General features: G+C 35.2%; 1 protein-coding gene across 2 annotated transcripts in view; it reads right to left on the reverse strand.

Moving 5' to 3' along the window:
- Positions 1-1,319: 1,319 nt before the first annotated feature.
- The window catches only part of LOC136031785 (mothers against decapentaplegic homolog 3-like), a 41,197-nt gene continuing 18,177 nt past the window's right edge, over positions 1,320-24,339 (reverse strand). For both annotated transcript variants that reach the window (XM_065711561.1, XM_065711562.1), the window contains exons 3-8: positions 19,940-20,133; positions 16,280-16,711; positions 15,010-15,165; positions 10,817-11,041; positions 8,255-8,399; positions 1,320-1,723 (exon numbers count right to left, since the gene is read on the reverse strand). In XM_065711561.1, coding sequence (XP_065567633.1) covers positions 1,600-1,723; positions 8,255-8,399; positions 10,817-11,041; positions 15,010-15,165; positions 16,280-16,711; positions 19,940-20,133 — 1,276 coding nt within the window. In that variant the 3' untranslated portion in view covers positions 1,320-1,599. The remainder of the gene's footprint in view (positions 1,724-8,254; positions 8,400-10,816; positions 11,042-15,009; positions 15,166-16,279; positions 16,712-19,939; positions 20,134-24,339) is intronic.

The raw sequence follows: 24,339 nt of genomic DNA on the forward strand, positions 1-24,339 counted from the left end.
ATATCAAACATCAGCCTAGACAGGTTGTACACATAGTCAGTATGCAGAGAATTTGTTTTGTTAGTACTTACCTCACTCCCACATTACACGATATTTGCCAAAGCTTACTATACATCCTTAATAGGAAAAGATGAAAAATACAAATTTGGCGTCTTTCAATGGTGACAAATTTTGATCTAAAATATTCGGAATTTTACAGAAACGAGGATGGCCACATGAAGCTTATAGGCAGGATGGAAGAGAAGTGTCCAACATTGCTTGAAGTACAATGAATATAAAACAAAACATTTTTCTACCCCTATCATTCTTAGGTCTATTCATACCTGAACACTTAGCTTGTTTAAGGTTTTCCTTTTGGTTGTTTCATAATTATGAAGTTTTTAGGGCAAACCAAATTTTTTCAGTGCTGCTAAGTTGAACTGTGGAGATAAATAAGCAAAACTAATTAATTTATATTTCAGAACGCTTTCCGCCCATAAAAGCTCAAGTTTTAATTTTCTTCTGATTCCCAAAGATAACTACATCTACAAAAGCAGGCTATGTATTCTCAAGCTCTTGATGCCATCTATTCAGCTTATTTTTTTCCGATTTTTGACCCGTTTTATTTTTTAAATTCGGTGCCCATTGCTGCCAAAAAACATATCTGCATATGAGGGCATTTTCATTAAGAATTGAATTCTCGATTTTCCTATTCTTTAAAGTTGTACACGACTTTTCAAGTTTCTATTTATCAGTGGCGTCTTTTTTTTTGGGGGGGGGGGGAGGGGGAGTAGTTGCCCCCTAATAGATGTGGATAAAAAATTACTATATAGCCTATGTCCCTTGAATCTCCGGATACAGAACCCTCTCGCCCTCCCCCAATAAAATGCCGAAGCTACGCCCCTGCCATTTAACCAATTCAAACTTCCAGATTCTATTTCCACTGTTCTCACGCCTCAGGCAGATTAACACTATGACTAATGGCAATAGTAGTATTCGAGCAAAAAAAAGGAAAGAAAAAATATATAAAGCTTTGGTTTTCAAAAAAGTATTTATTACTGTCAATCGACAAAAAACTATCAATTCTATAGCAAACGACTGATTACGTTGTATGTAGTATACTCATGCAAAAGATTTCAATTCATAGCAATTTCAGAGAAAAAGAATTAAACAACCAAATCAATGACAAGTATTAAATTCTACCCTAAAATTTAACTGAAGCTGTTTCATCTACTTCTTGTTAAGGCTCTGTAAGTAAATATGATCATAGTTTTTATGTTTAACAATATCAAACACTCAAAAGTAAATAGCATTTAAAACTTAAAGCATAGATACAGACAGAGCCACACATATGGTTATATTATACATAAAATTATATATAAAAAGTCAAGACAAAGTTATAATAACACACGAGTCCAAGTGGACGTAATAAAGAGTATGTCCTCAAATTCATCACCATTTTTCGTCGCAATTCCAAAAATTACACCGGGGATTCGTTCCTAAAAAAGAGGGGGGGGATTTCAGTTTCAGCTGATAGTCCAATATTGCAGCTCTATTTTCATCACAGCACAAGAAGTTGCCGATACCGCGCACTCGGGGGGTGTTTACGAGATATTCGCATCAGCTCACAGAAGAACAAGGAAGCCGAGGAGAACCCATCTGAGTTAATACTCGGTCAAGCCACTGTAGTGGTCCGTTTAAATGAAGCTCTATCCAACAAGGGGTAGATGTGACTGTTTGGCGTCTGAAAAGGAAAAATATAAAATTAGCACAAAAAAAATCAATGAGGGGGAGGAGCTCCCACTTACTGAATGAGGGCGAGCTCCCACCCAAAATAGTAAGCACCAAAAAATGGTGCTTGCATAGTTCAATTTTAACTAAGATTCCCTTTTCAATATCAAGAAATTTCTAAATAAGCACAAAAACTGAAATTCTGTGACTCCATCTTGTAAGAATTTTACTGTCAGAAATACATCTGATTGTTAGATAAGGATAATTAATGAGTGTTTGAAATGAATGAATTTGCAAAGATTCACCTTGACCTTTTAAGCCCTAAATGCACTACGTAGGTTTCCATGATCCATTACACCGATTGACATTACTTTTTAAATATATTAAATTGTCTAAGCTTAGCTGTAATACTTATGAATGGGCAGGCCCGATTGAACGCAGAAAACTTTTCACAGATTTGTCTTAATATAGCACAAAAGTTGACGATACTGCACACACGGCGGAGAATGGGGAGGAGGGGGGGGGGTAAGGAATATATGACGAAGCTCACAGAAAAACAAGGAAGTTAGGGTGAACCCATTTGAGTTAATACTCAGTCAAGACACTGTAGAGGCTCATTTAAATGAAGCCCTATCTAACAATGTGTAACAGTTTTAACACTAAAAAGAAAGAATGTAAAAGTAGCGAAAATAAAGAATGTAGACGAAGCGAAAATAAATGAACGAATTGGCAAATATTTACCCTAATATTCTAGACCTAAATGTAGTACGTGGGTTTTCATGATTCGGTGTATCAAGTTGCGAGTTTTCAAATGGAATAGATTGACTAGGGCAGGCTGTAATACTCTTGAACGGGCAGGATCGAATTGATTGTTACTCGCTTGTTTACAGCTGGGGAAATCGTCAAAAGAACCTTCTAAAAAGTGTGGGGTCAAAAAGATATCTTTAGTCAATGAATAAATCCTAGCCGTGATAGCCGTATAAATTTTTCAAGAATATATAGAGCAAGAGGGCCGACAAAACAATAAGGCATGGACAAAATAAGACAGAAAAGAAATAATGTTATAAACAAGTTGGGGGTTCGATCCAATCAGAGGAAGCTCCTTTAAAAATCCGATTCATTCAATAAACTTTAATTGTCTATTACGTTTTTATCACATTTTTCAAAATAATTTTATTAACCAATTCATTGTTTAGGTACTTGCGGTGTTAAGCAGTTTACGAGACTATTATCCTTGATGATTTGCCCACCTAAACTCTGAAGAAAGGGTCCAAATCATACCTGTACGTGGGGGGGGATTATGGGAATTTTGTCAGTTTGTAGACTAGTCTAAGTAACAAAGATAAGATAGTGATGGGGGACAGCTTTTTATTTTTCTGGCGGGGCTGGCGGTAATTAATGTACATTTATTGTGAGCCAAATAAAGGGTTTCTTCCAAGCCTCCTCCTACAACTAAGGAGGTACTTTACTTTTATTGAAAATTATATTAGGATTAGTAAGAACAGCACATGCGTTGAGTGTGCGCATCTACAGCATCCTTAATACAATTAAATTCATAATTGGACACACATACTTAAGAGGATTCGACACCATAAAAATCATTTTGCGAGCCTCAACGTTGGCTGACCTTCTCAAAGACAAGGGTCCATTTGCGGATTATCCAAGGGGAATAGTTTTCGTTGAAATCTATTGCGAATTGTGGTATGACAATGAAATTTGATTGAAAAGAAAGTGAAAAGTGAAAATTCGACAAGGTTTTCAATCAAAGTGGGTAGCACCATAAGGAACTCCAACAGCTGTACAATTAAAACCGTCTTGCCCAAAAAAATTATATAGGGAACTTACCGTCCCTTGGCTTCAATAACAAGGAAAATCTATTGGCTTGAAAAACAAGAAAGATGGCTTCAACCATCTTCCGCATCGACGGTATCTTTTCCTTTTCTGTTTTTTTTCCTCTTATTCGTAGCTACTGGGGCATCGGACCATCATAGATAGCTGTTTAATGACTCATTTTAAAGGAAATTGATGTATTTAAAAACTTTTTGTAATTTAACAATTGTAATATTTACAATAGAACAAAATTTTTACGAAACACTACATTTTTGTACGACATTTGAGTAAAATCTAAGTTGCAGTGGTAGCTAACATTACATAAAAGATGGATGTCAGTCAATAGGATCTAATGTAGTAGTTTTTAATAAAATTTTTGCTTAAGACTTTAAATTGATCAATGTGTAAAAATTGCCTGAGGCAGGCTTTGAACCTTCGAACGGACTAGAATTCCCACACGATATACACTACGCCACGTAGGCTTTCAAGGACCCAATCTAAAAATATTTTGTTTTTCTTAAATGATTATCTGGGTTGCAGCAGTAGCTAGCAACCTAGAATGAAACGATCACGTCCTTTAGTAAAAATTACAATAACCCATAACTACCAAAAATACAGTCAGATTTAAACAAGAAGTACACTATTGGAACCGCCTTGTGTAAGACCTATATAAGAACCCCTATATAAGAAACTTTCCGTCCCTTGGCTTGAACAACAAGAAAAATGTATTGGCTTGAAAGTCAAGAGAAGTGCCTGCTAGTAGGATGTTCTGCAGATATGGCATCTTTTTTTATTTTATTTTCCTCAGATAGCGGGGCATGAGGTCATCGTGGTATGAATATAGGGCGGTGTTCACCCTCCCACTCCTAATAGAGCCTATTCAATTAACCTGGACCCCCCGTCCCCCAAAATCCAAGATGTTCATTAACAACAATAAGACATATAATTAATACACTTTTTGAGGGCTCCAGTTTCCAAGATTACATGGCTGAAATCCCAAGAACTCGGGGAAAATCAAGAAAAGTGGCAGGCTTGGTCTAACAGTACGTAAATCAACATTCCTACAAACGATTGTTAGGGTGGGAATTTTGTTTTGAAGGCGATGGAGGTAAGGCGCAGACGTTGCAAATAGAAGTATATAGTTTTTGGTTTCAATTTGAATGCCATTGTAGTTAGAATAGAATAGAATAGGTTTTATTTGCACAATCTTTCGTAGTCATAAAACTAAATGGCGCTTGTGCTTACAAAAAAGAAAAAAGGATTAAATCAAACGACAAAAAAAAAAAATAATCAGAAGCCAAATAGTTTAAAATCAACAATTGTTATACTTTGATACAAAGAAAGGGATGAATGAGTTGGAAAAACGATTTGTGCGTGAAGGAGGTGCTGCTAATCTGTCAAATTTCTTCAACCTAGTACTTCGATGTTTCACTAAAACTGGTGGTAGTATCGATCTGTATTTATCACTTCTGAGAAGATATTGGCCAAATTCAAGGATCAAACTGAGACGACGCTCTTGAAGAGAGGGAATTTGTAAAGTGGATAATGCTAACTTATATTCGATAAAAGCATCGCACAATATTACTTTGACTGCTCTTTTTTGTATTGACTCAAGCTGGTCACTTAGGTAAATAGTGTTATTGACTTGTGGGCCCCATACGGGACATGCATACTCTAAAATTGGTCGAATGTAAGTAAGATAGGCTATCCTTAGCTGTGTCACTGAAAAACCAAATCGACGCATTAGTATAAGTGTCCGCATCGCACTATTTGCCTTTTTGATAAATGTATCAACATGGAGGCTGAAAGAGCAGTCGATGCTAAACTTGACACCAAGCACTACTGCCGAAGATTCACTAGGATAAGGAGGAGGAGGGCACACAAAGTCTCTCTTCAGGGGATTAAAGCGAAGGATTTTAGTCTTTCCTTCGTTGATTTGGAGGCTGTTCGCAGTACATTCATCTTTGAAGTTTTTGATTATTTCGTTACAGAATTGGGGGACAGCCACAGACTTCTCAACAATGTACTTCAGTAGGACTGACAAGTCGTCTACATACTTAAATCTTTCCTCTTAGCCGGAAAGGATGACATTTATCACTGCCAAAAACAGTAGACTAGCGAGCTTAGTACCTTGTGGGGCTCCGCATGTAAGCTCGACCCATTCGGAGTCGGTATCTCCTGGGAAAAGACTGTAAACGCACTGATAGCGGGCTTGTAAAAAATTGATCACTAAAAGGAGAATATGTTTTTGCGCACCCATGGTGCGTAGATTTGTGATAGCAACGGAATGGCGAATAAGATCAAAAGCCTTTCGGTAGTCTACGAGGAGAAGGTCGACTATAGCACTTCCTCGGTCGAGCCAGTCGACAATGAGATGGTACATCCGTACTAAATAAACAGTTGTGCTGCTGCCTCTTAAGCATCCATACTGATACGGGTCTAGATGTGCAGAGACCTGTGACATAAGTTTGCGGTAAATAAACGTTTCTGCAACTTTAGAAAGGTTCGGAGTTATTGATATAGGCCGGAGTTGATCACAAGATTTTGGACACCTTACTTTTGGAATAACGCGGACATATGCTCTTTTCCAAGCACTAGGGAATACTTGCTGAAGGAAACATTGGTTGATTATAGAAGAGAGTGGCTTAGCAAGAAAAATGTTGAATTCACGTAACAGCTTTACTGGAAGCTCACCTGGGTGGGACGCACAGTTCGCTTTCAGTCTTAGGAGTTCCTTATAAACAGTGAATTCAGAGACCTCACATACGTCCTCAATCTCTGCACCAGCAATGATAGTATCAATTTCTGATTTGGTGATTGATGGAAATGAGGTACAAATGTTAGCAAAAAAAGAATTGACTTCATTAGCTGAGGTTAAGGTACCGTCCTCTTTGAGGAGCCTTAGATCTCTGAGTGTTGTCTTACCGGTAAGTCTTTTTACTGAGGAATGCCATTTGTGGGGGTCTATTGTGAGTAAGGGAGTAATTTTATCCCTCACATACTGCCTCTTGGCACGCTTGTTTAGTTTAACAATATGATTACGCAACTTGGCTGAAGCTACGGTATCACCAGCGATATGAAGGCGACAACGGGTTTTTATTAAATTCTGTAGATCATTGGTTATCCACGGTTTATCAGTGTCACTCACAGTAATGACTTTTACGGGAAAACAAGTCTGAAATTGCTCCTGAAGCAGAGTATTCAGCTTATTGACTTTAATATTAATATCCTGTTCAAAGCAAATGTCCTCAAACTGATAATTACCAATCCAGCGACCAAATGTAGATATCGAGTCCTCAGTAAGTGGTCGCACCGTATACTTGACTCGTTTTGGCTTCGGAATTGCCGAACTGGCTTCCCAGAAGATGATAAAGTGATCAGAATTCAGAAGGGGTCCTAGGGATCTCGGTGCGTAATAAAAGTCTGTCAAGTTGGTAAAAATCAAGTCCAGTATGCTGCCACTTTGATGGGTAGGTATTGTAACGGCTTGTCGCAAATCTAAAATATTTGAAACCCATTGCCTATTAGTTTGATTGAAGTCTCCGGCAATAACAAAGCCAGGAGAGACATGCTTGCGGCGCATTTTGTCTACGAAAAACTGAATGTGTTCAATCAAGTCTTTCCTGTTTTTAGCACTTTCAGGATAATAGACAGAAGCAACAATTAAACATGAAAATCTTTTTGATAAACGTGCAGGTTTGCATTCGGTCCATAATATTTCGTGGTCGGAGTCAAAAAGGCTCACTTAACAGCCTTGAGGATAGGTCATTACGAACATAAAGTCCAACGCCTCCTCCTCGACGATTCAAGCCACGATCGTGACGCGTATTAAAGTAGCTTGCGTAACCTTTGATGCGCGCCGATTCGTCAGAAGTGTCCCAACATTCGCTTATTATTATTATTGAGGCGTTGTTCTGCCTGGCAATAACTTCAAGTGCATCAGTTTTGTTGTTCAAAGATCTAGCATTACACACAAGTATATTTGGCAACTTACTTTTAGCTAAAGGACGTTCGGGCTTAAGAACGGGCGGGCTATCCTGGAAGGGGCACACGGGAGTTTCGTCAAATCTCTTAAGACTCGGTATTTTAGGTGCTCTGGATATCTTGATTTTCACCAGGTTTCGCTCTAACACTTGTTTTGGCGAAGAACGATAGTCACGGCTTGTCACTAGTACCGAAATAGCACACCCCGTACGCCTTCTCCTTTCATTTTTCCCTGCCCGACACCCACGTTTCTTTCCTGTCGGATTGTTTCCATTGGTGGACGATGCGCCACCTGTGACTTCTCGCAGTAAGTGCAATGCAGTTAGCGTAGTCAAGATAGATGGCGCCAAAAAGGTAGAATGGAAACGCAACTTTATTAAGTCATTTTTTGGCACAGCGACTAGCCGTGTGGTTACAGCGCTAGACATGAAAATCCTGAGGGTCGGGGGTTCGAATCCTGGTGTCTCTGGTTATTTGGTTTGAGACGTGGGGTCAATGGTGTGACTGTAAGCTCAATCAGAGTCGACCCAGCTCTAAATGAGGACCTGAAGAAATCTGGGGAAAACACTGAAAACATCGAGTGATTTGACCCCAATGACGTATTGCACTCTTCGCTGAAGGCAGTGAATCAGAAAATTGGTACCTGAGCAGCGTAGACCATTGGTCATCTGGCGAAAAAGTTTTGACTAAGTGTTTACAAATTTAGACTTGCAATAAAGTCACAACTTACCGATACTCAGCACCCCATCCTTTGACAAAACTCATCCGAATGGTACACATTCTTGTTAGCTGATAAACGGCTTCAAATCCTTGACTCACGGATTGGGCAAGCAAGGCAGCAAACTCTTGGTTGTTAAATATTTTGAGATTGCATCCTGAAATCAAATTACCTTTTTAATCACAGGCTACCAGTATTCACAAGAGAGAACCCCCCCCCTCCCTTTCAACCTAACCAAGTACGTCCATTAAACAAAAAAAAAGTTTTTTTGAAGGATCAGTCCCTCAGGAATAACTTCCAATAACCACAAGACGTAAAGACATGTTCGTTTAGAGCAAACTTTTATGTCATAATAAATATCTTGCACAAGTGCTGGCAGAAAATTAATCGCGACTGATTGAAAACAAAAATACAAGACGCACACTTACAAAATCAACAAAAACGATGCACTACAAAAAAAGAAAATCAGACAGAGGACAAAAACAAACAGATTTTCCCCCAAAAATTTCCTTTGAAAATAATGTAAAATATTTTGATTAGTAAAAGACACTTAGCATTCTTTGTTTTCACATCAAACTTTAAATAAAAAATCATCTTATAATAAATTAAATTTATTTTTGGTAAAAACTTACTTTTTGCTCATATTTCGTTCAGGCTTGGATGGTCAAAGTATTATAGCCAAATCAAAATATAAAATATATAGCCAAGTCAATGTTATCTACTTTTTACATGCTCCGTCAAGACTCTTGATTCAGGTCTTAGTGCCTCTTTTCTATGTTATGATCTTTGAATATCTTTTTTATTGTCATTTGAATTGTTTGTTGTTATTATTATTGACTGTTTTTTTTTTTTACGGGACGGGGGTTATTGATACTTTGGGATGATGACATCATACAGTTTTACTGAGTGTTTTTTTTACCCATGTCTTATTTTTCGGTATATGGTTTCACCCTCCAACTCTTTATATCATACATTTGTTATCGTTAATATTTAATTGTTAGGATCCCACCCTCGCAAGCAAAGGGTGTACTACTGATTAATTTTGTTTGTATTTCTTTTTATTATTAATGTTGAAAAATTATTTAGTAATTTGGTTTCGGTAATACTCCTGCAAATTTTTCGAAATACTTATCGTTTTATATAGTTATTGTTTCACAGAGTAAAGAAAACAATGAAATCAACAGATTGTTTTAAAGAAATGAGTGTCATAATTTGACTTTGGTGCTAAAAACCAGAAACACATACACCACTAGCTGAAACACTAGCTGAAACACAGAAACACTAGCCAGAAACACATAGCTGAAAATCGAATTTCTCTAAGATTTTTCTTTTGTCTGTTTTAAAATTTTAACTTTTCGAGCAGTACACTTCACGGAAATTCTTGAGGAGGGGGTGGCAAAATACGTTTTCCATATCCAAGACGGACGCAAATTTGTCGCTTTTCTTAATTTTATCGATGAAAATACCTGAAAAGGCATTTTTCAATGAAAACACCTCCAAAAAGTAATTTTTCAAAATCAAGCAGGGTAATGAATGGAACCTTTAAAATACGAAGGACATCAAAATAAAAACTTTTTTGCCCATCGCCTCATTCTAGTCTATTCATAGGTGAAAATCGCAATTTTTTTTGTCTGCTTAAAAACTATGAAGATTTATAGGACAGTACAGTGGCGTTAACTCACAAAATTTTGTGAGGGGGAAGGGGTAAAATGCATTTTACAAAATCTAGGGGGAGGGAGACATATTTGTCGTATACCGAACAAAAAAAAATTAATCTCGAGATAGGAGAACTTAAATCCCATTCTCCCCTAATCAACACCACTGGGGAAGTACCACATTTCTAAGAGTGTTGCGTTGCCACTTATGTCAGAATTGCAACGTTGAATCGTGAAAAAAAAACAAGCTAAACAAATATATTTAATCTGACAACGCTTTATCATCCCTAAAAACTTAAACATTAACAGTCTGTTGATTCCCAAAGCTGTTTGGTGCTTTTTTTTATTAAAAAAATAATAATAAAAACATTTTTTTTTTACAAAAAGTCACTAAATTAGAAAAGAAAAGCATTACTATTTAAAAAATTAAATAGTAACATTAACATATATATACATATATATATGTATATATATATATATATATATATATATATATATATATATATATATATATATATATATATATATATATATATATATATATATATATATATATATACATACAATACATATGGTTGTTCAAGTTTCCACTTAACCTATTCAAATAGTCAGATTTATTATTCACTATCCTTAATATATATAATATCCTTAATATATATCCTTAATATATATATATATATATATATATATATATATATATATATATATATATATATATATATATATATATATATATATATATATTATATATATATATATATACATACAATACATATGGTTGTTCAAGTTTCCACTTAACCTATTCAAATAGTCAGATTTATTATTCACTATCCTTAACACTTTAATATCTTAAAATAAATTAATTCTATTCCAAAGAAATTTTGTCGATGATAAGGAGGAGTTACAAGAGATAATTTACCTGGAGGTATTTTGCAAACAGTGGCGGGATGCCACCCATACCGCTGATTACAATTTGGTGACTGAACAAAAATTGAGGAATCACTTAAACATTCAGCAAACACTTCACCGCCAATGTAGTAGAGGCGAACTCCTTTGCCAATATGTCGACGAGTTTGTTCCACCACTGGGTTTCTATTTACATTTGATAATAGACCGAGACAAAACCGCTCCGAATTACTAGGATCTAAAAATACATACATATTTATACACATAAGAGAACAGAAGGGAATTGGCGTTAAGTTTGCCTCAATACCGGGAGGCAGATGTCAGGAGTCCCCACCCACTCTTTACCTTTTGTTGCTTAAAAATGGCGCTATAACTTCAACTTTCCGTTTTAATGATATTTATACACATAAGAGAACAAAATTGAATTGGCGTTAAGTTTGCCTCAATACCGGGAGGCAGATGTCAGGAGTCTCCATCCACTCTTTACCTTTTGTTGCTTAAAAATGGCGCTATAACTTCAAGTTTCCGTTTTAATGATATAATGCTATAATGATATTTATACACATAAGAGAACAGAATTGAATTGGCGTTAAGTTTGCCTCAATACCGGGAGGCAGATGTCAGGAGTCTCCATCCACTCTTTACATTTTGTTGCTTAAAAATGGCGCTATAACTTCAAGTTTCCGGTTTAATGATATAATGTCAAAATGATATTTATACACATAAGAGAACAGAATTGAATTGGCGTTAAGTTTGCCTCAATACCGGGAGGCAGATGTCAGGAGTCTCCATCCACTCTTTACCTTTTGTTGCTTAAAAATGGCGCTATAACTTCAAGTTTCCGTTTTAATGATATTTATACACATAAGAGAACAGAATTGAATTGGCGTTAAGTTTGCCTCAATACCGGGAGGCAGATGTCAGGAGTCTCCATCCACTCTTTACATTTTGTTGCTTAAAAATGGTGCTATAGCTTCAAGTTTCCGGTTTAATGATATAATGTTATAATGATATTTATACACATAAGAGAACAGAAGGGAATTGGCGTTAAGTTTGCCTCAATACCGGGAGGCAGATGTCAGGAGTCTCCACCCACTCTTTACCTTTTGTTGCTTAAAAATGGCGCTATAACTTCAAGTTTCCGTTTTAATGATATTTATACACATAAGAGAACAGAATTGAATTGGCGTTAAGTTTGCCTCAATACCGGGAGGCAGATGTCAGGAGTCTCCATCCACTCTTTACATTTTGTTGCTTAAAAATGGCGCTATAACTTCAAGTTTCCGGTTTAATGATATAATCTTATAATGATATTTATACACATAAGAGAACAGGAGGGAATTGGCGTTAAATTTGCCTCAATACAGGGAGGCAGATGTCAGGAGTCTCCATCCACTCTTTACCTTTTGTTGCTTAAAAATGGCGCTATAACTTCAAGTTTCCGGTTTAATGATATAATGTTATAATGATATTTACACACATAAGAGAACAGAAGGGAATTGGCGTTAAGTTTGCCTCAATACCGGGAGGCAGATGTCAGGAAGCCCCACCCACTCTTTACCTTTTGTTGCTTAAAAATGGCGCTATAGCTTCAAGTTTCCGCTTCAATGAGCTGTCTCTTTTTTAATGGACAGAATTCATACCTAGCGCCAGTACCAGCATAAAATGAGACATTAAAAGGTTAAATGTGAATTCTCAAACTTAGAAATTAACAGCACCCCTGACAGTATAGCACTGCCCAGCAGAGCAAAAAAAAACTCAAGGTAAGTTAAAATTATATTTAATGCTTCTTTTAGTAAAATTAAAATCGCATTAAAAATACAAAAAAAAACTAAAAAATAAAAGTAAAACAGAGGTATATAAAATAAATACAAGTAACAATTTTACTGAGCTTTTTGTAATTAGCTTTATTATTTTGCTGGGTAGCGCTACGAGGCTTTGGTTGTTTCTCTCATTTCGAGAAACATCATTTGCAGATTGGTTATTTCATTTCCTCAAAGATGGAAATGTGTTTTCTGTCTGAACAGTTTTCTACACTCCTTACTCAGCCCATTATGGCTCCCCCCCAAATTAAACACAGTTACTTATGATGAATTATCTATTGCTGGAGATTGAATGAAGAACCTCCTGCCTAATGGTCAGGTGACGAAACGAACTAGAACATAAAGGAACATGTTACAGCTAAAATGGGTTACTTTACAAAACAAAAATTTTGCAAGAGAATAGAAAATTTGTTTTAAATTTGCCAAGTGTTCTATAGCAACCAGTAGCTTGGGCAAAAAAAGTATTTTAAGAATTTCCAGTAGATGACAAAAACAAACTGAATCATCTTAAGCCCTGATTTCTAAATCTTTATAAAGTAAGAAATACATATTCGACAGTTCGACATTCGACATAAGAAAGACACTTCGGAAAACCATTAGGCTTCTAGATACCTCGAGAAAGAAAAAAAAAATCAAGGGAAGCCAAACTGTGATAATTGACCAAACGTGTTGGGGGTAGTCAATTGAACTTAAAACATCAGATTGAAAGACTGCAGCCAATATGATGCCAAAATTCACATATTCACATCGAAATCTATTTTCTGGGAAGAGATATTTCAAGGGTTAGAAAAAAAAGAAAAAAAAAAGGAAAAACGTCTGTAGGGGAAATTTCAAAATATAAAGATTTTTGGAGAAAAGGTGAAAGGCACCATTTCTTAAGTGTGTGCCTCCAACACTCCATAAACATAAATTCTTCAATAAGTTTACTTATATGCAACTCTTCACCCAATAATTATGTAAAAGCAAATTCGATTTTTTCTTAATGAATAAAACCTATATCGAAAAACAGGCATCAACATTAAATAAGAACTTAAAAGGTTAATATCAATTTTTATACAAACGATGTACTATTTACATTCAAAGAATCCCTGCCACTACAGACAGATTTTTGGAAATTAAAAAGCAGGTTGATGCCTGAATAGTCAGATTCAATGCATCGAAAACAAAAGAGCTGCTGATCTCCCGACCAAAAGTGCCACACATTGACCCCAACTTCATCTTCTTGAACAAAGCTACAAAGAAAGTTGGCGAGCTTCGTCTCCTTGGAATCCACTCCTCCATAGATCTCTCTCGGAGCACCCATCTCGATCGGGTGAAAACCTCCTGCGTAAGAAAGCTAGGGAAAATACTCTGCTGCAAAACCCCTCCACGACTCAGCTTGATCATCCTGCTTTACAAGTCTTGCATCCGACCCATTGCCGAGTATGGATGCTCGCTGTATGCTGGTGCTCTGACAATGTTGCTGGTACAACCCCAAAAGATTCAAAATAGGGTAGGTTTAGTCGTTTACCACGACTCTTTCCAGTCTGCTAGTGAGAGGTTTGATGTAGCGTCGATGACTGTTTTTTACAAGTACTTCAATTGACCTTAATCTCTGGAAGTTTCTCGTATTGTGTTTCCAATTGTCCAAACAAGAAATTCAGGAAGGTACGCAGCTTGGTCCAATCATCTTGAGGCTGACAGGCCAAGAACAGAGCACTTGAAGAACACTTCCATTCGACTTCACGCTTCGATGTGTAATGATGCTCCTGAGGAAGTTATCCCTAAGTCCTTATTGGCACTTGAAAAGAAGAAGATTTAATAGTCATCTAAAAACATCAGTAGAATACTAGCGACGGATCAAAAATTTAATTATACCTGGCGCGACGAATTTAAGAATAAAAAGAAAAAACTGATTAAGCAAAAATTTGATTATAAATTCTAAAAGGGTAAAGGCTAAAATATGACTTCTCAAAACTTTATTTTTTCCTAAATATCAAGATTTTAATAATATTCTTTAGAATTTCTTCAATTTTTCATAGTTTTAGCGTTTCTTGATCTTCTCTCTACCAAAATGTAGTCCCCCTCCTCAAAATACATTCCTTGGGTCACATACTTGTGGGATAGAAAAACTTTTTAGTGTAGCGATTAAATCCAGATTATATACTTAAACACAGCCAGAACAGCATAGCGATGTCCTATTAAATTTTTATTTCATTACCAATTCAGATTGCTGAATTTTTTCCAAATTACTGGAATCTAGAATATGAAATATGAAGTACTTTCAATGTGTAATTTTCAGAATGTAATTGAAATTTCAATAAACCAAGGTAAATAGATACAGACACTATAATAATACCGCAATAGACACTATATAGATACTATAAAAAAAAGACAAGTTTACCAGTGAATCCATCAACTGTAATTGATGGTTGCGATGCATGGAAGGTTTCTCCTACGCGGGTATTCAGTTCATAATAGCTAATAGAACACCAAAAGGCAGGCTCTGTATATATTACTGGTTGAGACTCGACAACTGGACTTGTGTTCATCTGATTTCCTATAAGAATTTTTTTATTTATATTTAAACAATCTTTATTTCTAAAATTTTCTAAATTTAACACCCTTCAATTAGGCCCTATCCTGTTTTTTTTTTCGGTGCCATTCTCAAATACTGTCGGTCATTAATCACTTTTCTCAATCTGGATCATTTGAATTTAGTTGAGATTAGGGAACCCATAGCGCTGTACTCTGGAACTTAATCAATTTTAATTAAAATTCGATTCAAAGTCACATACAAAGCAATCACTGTGAATATTCATCGCATATAAATGACAATATATATATATATATATATATATATATATATATATATATATATATATATATATATATATATATATATATATATGTATATTCAAATATATGTATATATATATATATATATATATATATATATATATATATATATATATATATGCATCTATATGATGTAACCAAGAGCTATGAAAGTTGTGCAATAAACCAATCTCTCTCATTATTCTATTTCCTGAATCAGGACATTTTACTTCAAGCCGGAAATACAAAAATATATTAGCCCAATTTTCAAAAAAAGGAAATACAGCATCACATTTTTCCAAGATAAAAAAAAATCAGCTTTTGTTTATTTTCTGATTTCTAAAATGTAGAAGGATACTGCTCAATATGAACCCACCCTTAAAGGCTCCCATTTATGATATTTATTCATTTCAGGTATATGTTCCCTCTGAAACAAGCAATTTTGCAACAAGCCTACAGCCAAAGTTTCCACCGAAATGACAAGTTACTTGTATCATTGGATTTACTAGTCTCAGATCTGCCCATTCACCGAGCCAGAATTAAAGTATTAATTTGCTTAGAGATAAATCTAAACTTCCTAAAAAAGGAAAATAGTAATATTTTCACTGATTTTCACATTATTTTTAGCACTGAATTTCAAAAAATTAATTCGTTGGATGGATAGAGCTGAATCTCAGCTGTGGAGTAATAATGCATATTTTTCTGTTTGTTGATTTATTAAAACCGTAGGAGAGAAGAAGAAGAATATACTGAAACTAGCACAGGGAACATAAACCTTCAGCTCTAGAGACATCGAGTAACATTATAGGCACAAACACGTAATATCTAAAAGCTACCTTCTCCATTCTCCTGTGTGTCATTATCCTCTGACATGTAGCCTGGAGGAGGACTGTCCGTCACTGGTGGGCTCCCATTAGAAAATGGACTTGATTCACTTCCACTAACACTTAAAGGACTTGCCAAAGGCCCAACAGGGCTTGGGGCGTTTGACATAGTTCTCCTAAAGTCCTCCTCCAAAGTACTTATCAAATCGTCGAAGGAGGGAAATTGTAATTTCAAATTTCCCGGTTGGTCAGACTCAAACGAGGTAGAGTCTTTTAAAACTGTAGTTTCTGATACACTTTCAGCCTGAGACTGACTCTCAAACGATTCTTCTCTAATGGTAATAAACTCAAATTCTTGTAGATTGTCTTCGTCAGTACAATCTTCTGTTTTCGGAACTTCGTTTTGCACAGCTATTAACTGATTTAGAGTGTAAGATCCACTAGCTAGAAAAAAAAATTATTAAATTTACGCGTTATCAAATACATGTATTCAGAATGTTTGTTTAATAGATGTAATTAGACACGTGTCTTTAAACTTATAATTATTCAAAACAACCAGGTTCCATTAAGAACTTGAACGAAACATCCTTTTACAATTTTTCATTTAATCATCGATTCGTCATTCATACGAGATGTAGCCTTTTTTATTTTTTCTTTTATAGAGATTTATGGCTCTGTAACAAGCATCCGCAAAAAAAATGTAACGTTTAAGGTTTCTTCACTATTGATTGATCACTGAAGTTATCAGACCCTTATAACTTTTGAAATACTATTCGTTAAAAAAAAAAAAAAAAAAAAAAAAAAAAAAAAAAAAAAAAAAAAAAAAAAAAAAAAAAAAAAAAAAAAAAAAAAAAAAAAAAAGGCGCCACGTTCTCCAAAGACGGTCGCTGTTTTTGCTGTTAACACTGTTTTTGCATGTTTTGTTATCACTGATCCTTGAGGTAATGTCTTGATACTGTGTTTTTCTTTTCCAGGTTAATGTTCATGGCACAAATTCGTCATTGTTGTGTAAACCATGCGGTAAATTCGATTTATAGTAAACTCAAATCTGGAGCTCTTTCTGAGAGACCCTCTAGTTACACAAAACCAGCAAGATTACAACTCCTATCTCCAAAGAGAACATATACCAATGGTGATACGATAGTACTCACGATTGGACATTACATGAAAAGGAAATATTGCAATGTTAAAAATCTTAAAGTTTAAGATCATGCAAGGTACTCTGAAATAATTGTAACACCTTAGCAAAATATTCGCCGCCTCTAACTACGACATTTGGAGCCTACAAGGGCCTGAACCTTAAAAGGTTAGTAGTCTAACAGATCTTGGGCGATGTCTCCTTGACTATAAGCAATGTGTCTTTTTCTTCTACTAAGGTTGACGCGCTTTCATTTCATGACAATTTAGTCATATTCATGATTATCCGTCTAAAATGGAGTTTTGGAATTAAGGTGGAGTCCAAGGTGGAACTCATCTAAAGTGGAATTCTATACTTTTAGGTGCAATCGTATACCTTGTAATTGCTCTTCGGATTCTGACAACAGAATTTTAAGCTGACCCAGGCCCGTTCATCTGAAAAATAAGTGGCATCCAGAAATTCCGTACCTCCCTCAAAATCCACTCATAATTTTCTTGGTATTACTGTTACTGCCAATTTATCACCTCTAGTGTGTTTTATTCATTCCTTTTACGTTTTGTTTTTGTACAATAGTATCATCTCATTTTTGTTTTTTTCTGGTAGTGGCAGCATATTTTTTCTTCACCTTCTCCTTCCTTCCACATCACAGTGCTCAAAACATTCTTCCCAGTTCTTTTGCTTGACGTGGTTTGCTGTGGTAAAAAAAAATCTATCGTTTTTTATTATGGCAGACATGTGTTAACGTAATAATAACAGATTCCACTGCTCAAAGCCCAAAAAGTATGGGGAGCTGAGAAGAGAAGGATATGACACAATAAGTAGACACTTTCAAATTATCTTTTCTTTCCTTTCCTTTTCACTTTCTTTTAGGCTCAAAATTCTAATTTTTAAAAGATATTTATATTAACTTTCCAAATTTAGTGGGTTTTTCAATTTAATTTAATTTACAATTCTATTTCTAACTTTAAAATGCAATCACAAGAGCTGTTTCAGCAGTATTTCGAGAAAATCATCTCTATTCATATTTGTGACCAACAAAGAAGTGCTATTATCTTTTTTACTTTGACAAGAAACTGTCAATATGTTAAAACTGTCAAATGACAAGAAACAATATGCAAGGCATGTGCAAACGTAATAATAACAAACTCCACAATTAATCAGTTAATTCATCTTACTTCAAGGTAATTAATTAGTTAATTAATCAATCCGAAGAAAAAAAATCTGTTTTGCACCCAGAACTAAATCTTGATTAGCCCCCCGCCCCCTCCCCCCATCTCCTAAAGAATTTCAAGCAGTTTTGAAAAAAAATTCTTTCATGAACAACGTCGTTTTCTTCCAGAAGCGCCGCTTTAATATATGCGAAATATAAAAAAAAACATTGAAATTAACTAAATTCGGACTACCTACTTTTATTTTCAACGAATGGTGATGATTATGAGGAGAAAATGAAAACCGGATTCAATTTGGTTATACTTACTGCCAATTGCACCCTCTAATTAATTTTAATAAAGGCCGTTACGGCCTATTTTGCACTCAGGACAAAATCTTGATTAGCCCCCCCCCCGTATCTAATAAAGAATATCAGGCAGTTTTAACAAAATTTCATTCATGAACAATGTCGTTTTTTTTAGCAGCACCGCTTTCCTATATACAAAAAAAATAAATAAATAAAATTAATTAGATTTGGACTACCTACTTTTGTTTTCAACGAATAGTGATGATTATGAGAAGAAAATGAAAATTTCGGATTCAATTTGGTTATACTTACTAACAACTACACCTTCTACTTTATTTTAATAAAAATAAAATTTCAAAACTACAAAATAATTATAACCATTAGATAATTTATTTGAAATTTTACATCCCTAAAATTTCTGCACCCAGGACAAGCTTGAAATTTTCCCCATTTTCCTTCCATAAGGTTTTCAGTTGTCTCCTTTCAGATTGATGTTCTTCAATCTAGATTGAAAATTTTTAGTTTGCATTGATGATCGTAGAAAGTCATGGGAAAACCCCTTGAAGCTTACTAAAATATAGATTTCAATTAAAGACGGTTTACCGCAACAATCTAGATTCTTGATTTACAACCCAGATTGTAAAAATTACATGTAAAACTACTTTTATTGATTAGACAATGGTTAGTACTAGGTAGGCTTTCAAAGACAAAGATTGCAGTAAAAATAAGAAAATATGTTTCAATATATACGATTTCGACAATTCTAGATTGTGCTTTTATTCTTCTTAAAATCGAATATGAGTTTCCCCTCTTATTTATTTTCCATAATGCTCAGTAGAGACACAAAGCAGCTTTACTTACCTCTGAAAAAAAAATAGCTATAAAACTAATTAGGTAAATTAACATAATAGTTACTAAGCTATAAACCAAACACTCTGTTCTAATGATCAAATGTTGTATCATAATCATTAAAAATACTTCTTCTGACAGAGTTACCCTTTCAAGTTCCGTCAATTTAAAAAAGGGTAATGATATACTAAATACGTTTTTAATTGATTAATTTAAAGCAAAAGCTTACTAGATATTTCAACACGTTGATAATGGAAAGGGTTAATGCAAACTTCCTCTCTTCGAAGATTATACGCAAATTTACACGACTGAATCCCTCTGAGTTCGTGTTGAGACTGAAGCTCCGGCCAGCGCCACAGACGACAATAAATCACATGCGGAAAGCCTTTCCTTTGAGAGACTTGCAGTCGGCCGTCAAGAGATCTTGAAAGAAAATAGAACATGTTTGACATGATAGGTGCACGCAACTAAGTTTTTTACTACAATCCAAGCAGCTGATTTTTGTTTGGCTGCAATTTTATGAGGTATCATTGGATTTTATGGGGATGGGTGTATCACAAAATGTGCATTAAAAGCTAAATATCCATTTTTACCTATCAAGTTAGATAATTCAAAAGGACGGAGAAAAGAATCTTGGACCGTGAAATTTAACTATTGTATACTGAAACCCTACAAGTTCTTCTATATTTCAGGCTGTTTCTTAAGTTTTCCCAACGAGTAGGATAATGTAGATGACTCATTCTCTGTGCAGGCAGGCATAGGAGTACAAGTCATAGTGTTAAGAAGGGGGGGAGTAATAACCCTGATAAAAGTGAAGTATTTTGTATTATTTTTAAAGTAGGGAGGGAATCCTGCATCTCTGTGTTACGAACTAACATCACATGTAGTTGCGTTTGATGAAATAATATAAGAAAGGTTAAAGAAAAAATAGAGTGTAAAAATCAGTCCATGCATTCATCTTCACGTCATAGATACAACGGAAGAAAAGCGAGTGGCATTTGATGAAATAAGTTGGCATAAGACAACCATATGTCTCAAGGTGCGATCAATAATATAACTATGGATTCTTACTTCAGTTGGCATCTCAAAAATAACCCAAAAATGTTTGAAATAATAAACAAATGGCCACAGAGCTTTGATGCAAAAAATAAGAAGACTATTAACTTTTTGTAAAGATTTTTCTTTTTTTTATTGAATCTTACATATGTTTCTCATTACTCTAATTTCTAGCCTGTCTTTGAATTTCTAGGAGTCATATTAATAATCTTTTTAGGAGATACCATCTACTTCGATAATAAAATTGAGTCTCAACAGATCGCGATCACATTAATTTTCCAGAGGGAGGGGACAAGCCAATAAGACCTTCGTTTAAGAAGGGACACAAGTCTAAGAAAAGGTTTATTACCTGACAAATGCCTTCTTCACTACAGTTATGATACTTTTCAATTTTGTGTGTATTTTAAAAACTTAATTTATTGCACAGACCAAAGAATATGGGTACTGGCGCTAGTATCGACAAAACGCTATCAACAGTATATAGCGTTTGGCGACACTTGGCCTTTTTTTTTCAGAGTAATAATAAGAAAAATAAATTAAATTAGTACAAATGGTTCAAATTAGGGTAGTTATAAGAGTCTGATCCCTGTTCCTGACAGAGAATTTATAACAGAGCTTGAAAAAAATTAACAGATGTCACCAAAGCTAGATGGTGTTCATATATTTCTTTAGTAAATATTAGTACCAGATTCCACTCTTGGAAGTTATCCACACTCTTTGATACAAAATTTTAATTAAGGCTGAAAAATATGGATAAAGTAAAACACGCTGTCTATTGAAAAGATAGAGGGGAGTAGAGTAAAAGTAAACTTCTTTGAAAACGTACGTTTTTGCACTTAATGTCCTTAGCATAATAATTGGTTTATATAATGATGACCTAATGATTTGGAAAGCTGGATGAGATTATAGTTTTTTATTCACTGATGTTGAGCAAAATATTAATAAATCATGTGCTTTTTCTAATTCTTCTGCCCCCTGTGGCAATATCAGAAATTAGCACAACCTTCTTTACAAGGCATAATTATATCCTCCCTCCCTAATTTCCTGAAAAGAATACTCCAATTCAATCTGTGAACTGTAAAAATTTCTTGGGCTTACTTTAGATTCAAAATAGAAATGTACATTTCCCACTCAAAAACGAGTGCATGTGAAATAATTATTCTACAAAAAACATTAGTGGCACCAAATTCAAGTCCCACTCCAAAAATCCACTTGATTCTTACGAACTTTAAAGAGGGCCATAAACTCACGGTTAGGGTAGGCAAAAAAACTGTTTTCGGCCACTGTTTTTTGCTTACACAACTTCCAATCAGCATCTCAAACTGGTAAAGATAGCAGCTATGGAGACGACACTTTTACAGGCTCACCAACGTGGGACACAAAGCCTACAATCTATAACTTTGCCATATGACAAATAAAAGTACCCAAATGATGAAGCATAAATAATTTTAAAGAAGTCAAATCGTTTCCATGACAAAGGACATGGTAGGCAACAGGTGCCTCTTTCATCCCTGCTTTAAACTGTGTTATTATCTTATATCTGCCTAAAACTTATTCTCTACTTTCAGCAGAACACTGAGCATTTGAGACGGCTTTAGAGATGGTGGTTAATCTTAACATGACATCAAGAAATATACTGATCTTAGACTGAATCTAAGTCAGCTGTATCTCTGCTGTTCCAGCTGTACCTTAAGTTCCAGCACATCCCTAGCCACAAGGGAATGAAATAAAATTACACTACAGATCTGCTAGCAAACAAAGCAGCAGATATCCCACGGCCAGATCCTCCTTTGATCCTTTAGGGATACTTTGAGGCTGAGAGCAAAGGCCAATCATTCTCAAATATTCTCTTCTTCATTCCAGTCTAGGAACTTGCCTTTAACTTATTTCTGGCTGAAAACTGGGCATAGAAAAAAAATGTATTAGTTACTGAGATCTATGTCCGTCAGACCAAGTTTACGAGTTAGGAAACAGCACAACTTTTCTCTTGGCAAACGGAACATGTTTCAGTTTTGAAATCTCTTGGTGGTAAGTCCCTGGCATATTCATCTATTTATTTACAAGAGAGAGGTGACATGATTTTGAATTTTGTATTAGAAAGGACAACAGAATACTGATACAACAGAAAAGAAGCAAACTTTTAATGTTTGTTTACTGAGTAAAAAAAAAATTGGGAATACAATTAACAAGAACAGTTCACGTGAATAATCACAATCGCAGTCCCAGAACTTACCCCCAATTCTTTTATTCAGGAAAAATTTGCTGAGCTAAATAATGTTGCTTATTAAAACCATTTCCAAATTTTTGCAGATGGGTCCAAAATAAATGAGAAAGTGGCAAGCGGAGCATTCTTCCCAAACCATAATATCGCTTTAGGAGAGAGATTACACGATAATTCATCTGTAATGTCTGTCGAGCTAAATGCCATAATCATGGCATTAGATTTCCTCATGGTTAATGAATATATGAATGTTAATATTAAAAATAATATAATATATTCTGACTCTTTGTCAAGCCTTGAGCTTCTTTCTTCAGCTTCTCAATATAAGATGGATATTGGCACATTTCTTTGTCTTAGGATTATTGGTATTTTTGCTTCAAAAGGTATTTTAACTCATATCCAGTATATTCCAAGCCAATCGGGTATAATAGGTAACCATAAGGCAGATGAAATAGCAAAAAATGCTTTAAATATTGACCAGCCAAGTGGGAGACCAATCCCCATTAGAGATATTTACCGCTGGAGACTTACAGAGGTACTGCTAAATAATAAGAATCCTACCCTATCACCTTTCCCAAGTAAGCACCTTTCCAAGATTTATCATAGAATTCGGTCAGGTTCAAATGGGCTAAATTTTCAGGCATTTTCATATCAGATCTCTAATTCAAGCGGCGAAGTTCCCTCGTCCCCCCTTTGCAGGTCATGTAATCTTAAGAATGAAACAATAGATCATTGCATATTTGAATGTAATATGCTGACGTCTGCACAGTATACCCTGCGACGTAAAATGTTAGAATGCTTCAAACACCACAAAATTCCACTAACAGCCAAGAGTCTTGCTGACCATGCTTTCTCGCAGAGCACAGAGCTCAATATATATTCTCTTATAATTCAACTGCTGGTATCAAAAGATATACTTCAAGAAATCTGAGCAGATACAAATCATATAAGACAGACCAGCTCCATAGCTCTGTCGATCCCACAGAGTGAGCCAAAAGGAAAAGGGCTAAATAGTATCGACTGAAAAGCCTGCCTCCTGAATAAGAAGAAGAAGAAAGACAGAATTAAGAAAATAGGAGCACGGGTTAGCCTTCTTGGGAGAGAAATATGAGTCCCTAAATTCTTGTTCTCAGGACAACTAGGAGAGGAGATTGTTGGACCTCAATCAGCTTGGTGACTAAATGGGGGTTAAAGGAGATAGGAAGCAGCTGCCGCCCTAATAACTAAGAGGGTCATTTAGTGGGAAGCTACATCAGTTTCCTCTCTACTGACATGGCCATCAATCCAACGAAATATTCAGCATATTCAATGTTATTAGTCCCAATTTCTCTCATCAAACAGAGTCAATATTT

The sequence above is a fragment of the Artemia franciscana genome, chromosome 10, assembly GCF_032884065.1.
Source record: "Artemia franciscana chromosome 10, ASM3288406v1, whole genome shotgun sequence".
Taxonomy (NCBI): Eukaryota; Metazoa; Arthropoda; class Branchiopoda; order Anostraca; family Artemiidae; genus Artemia; species Artemia franciscana.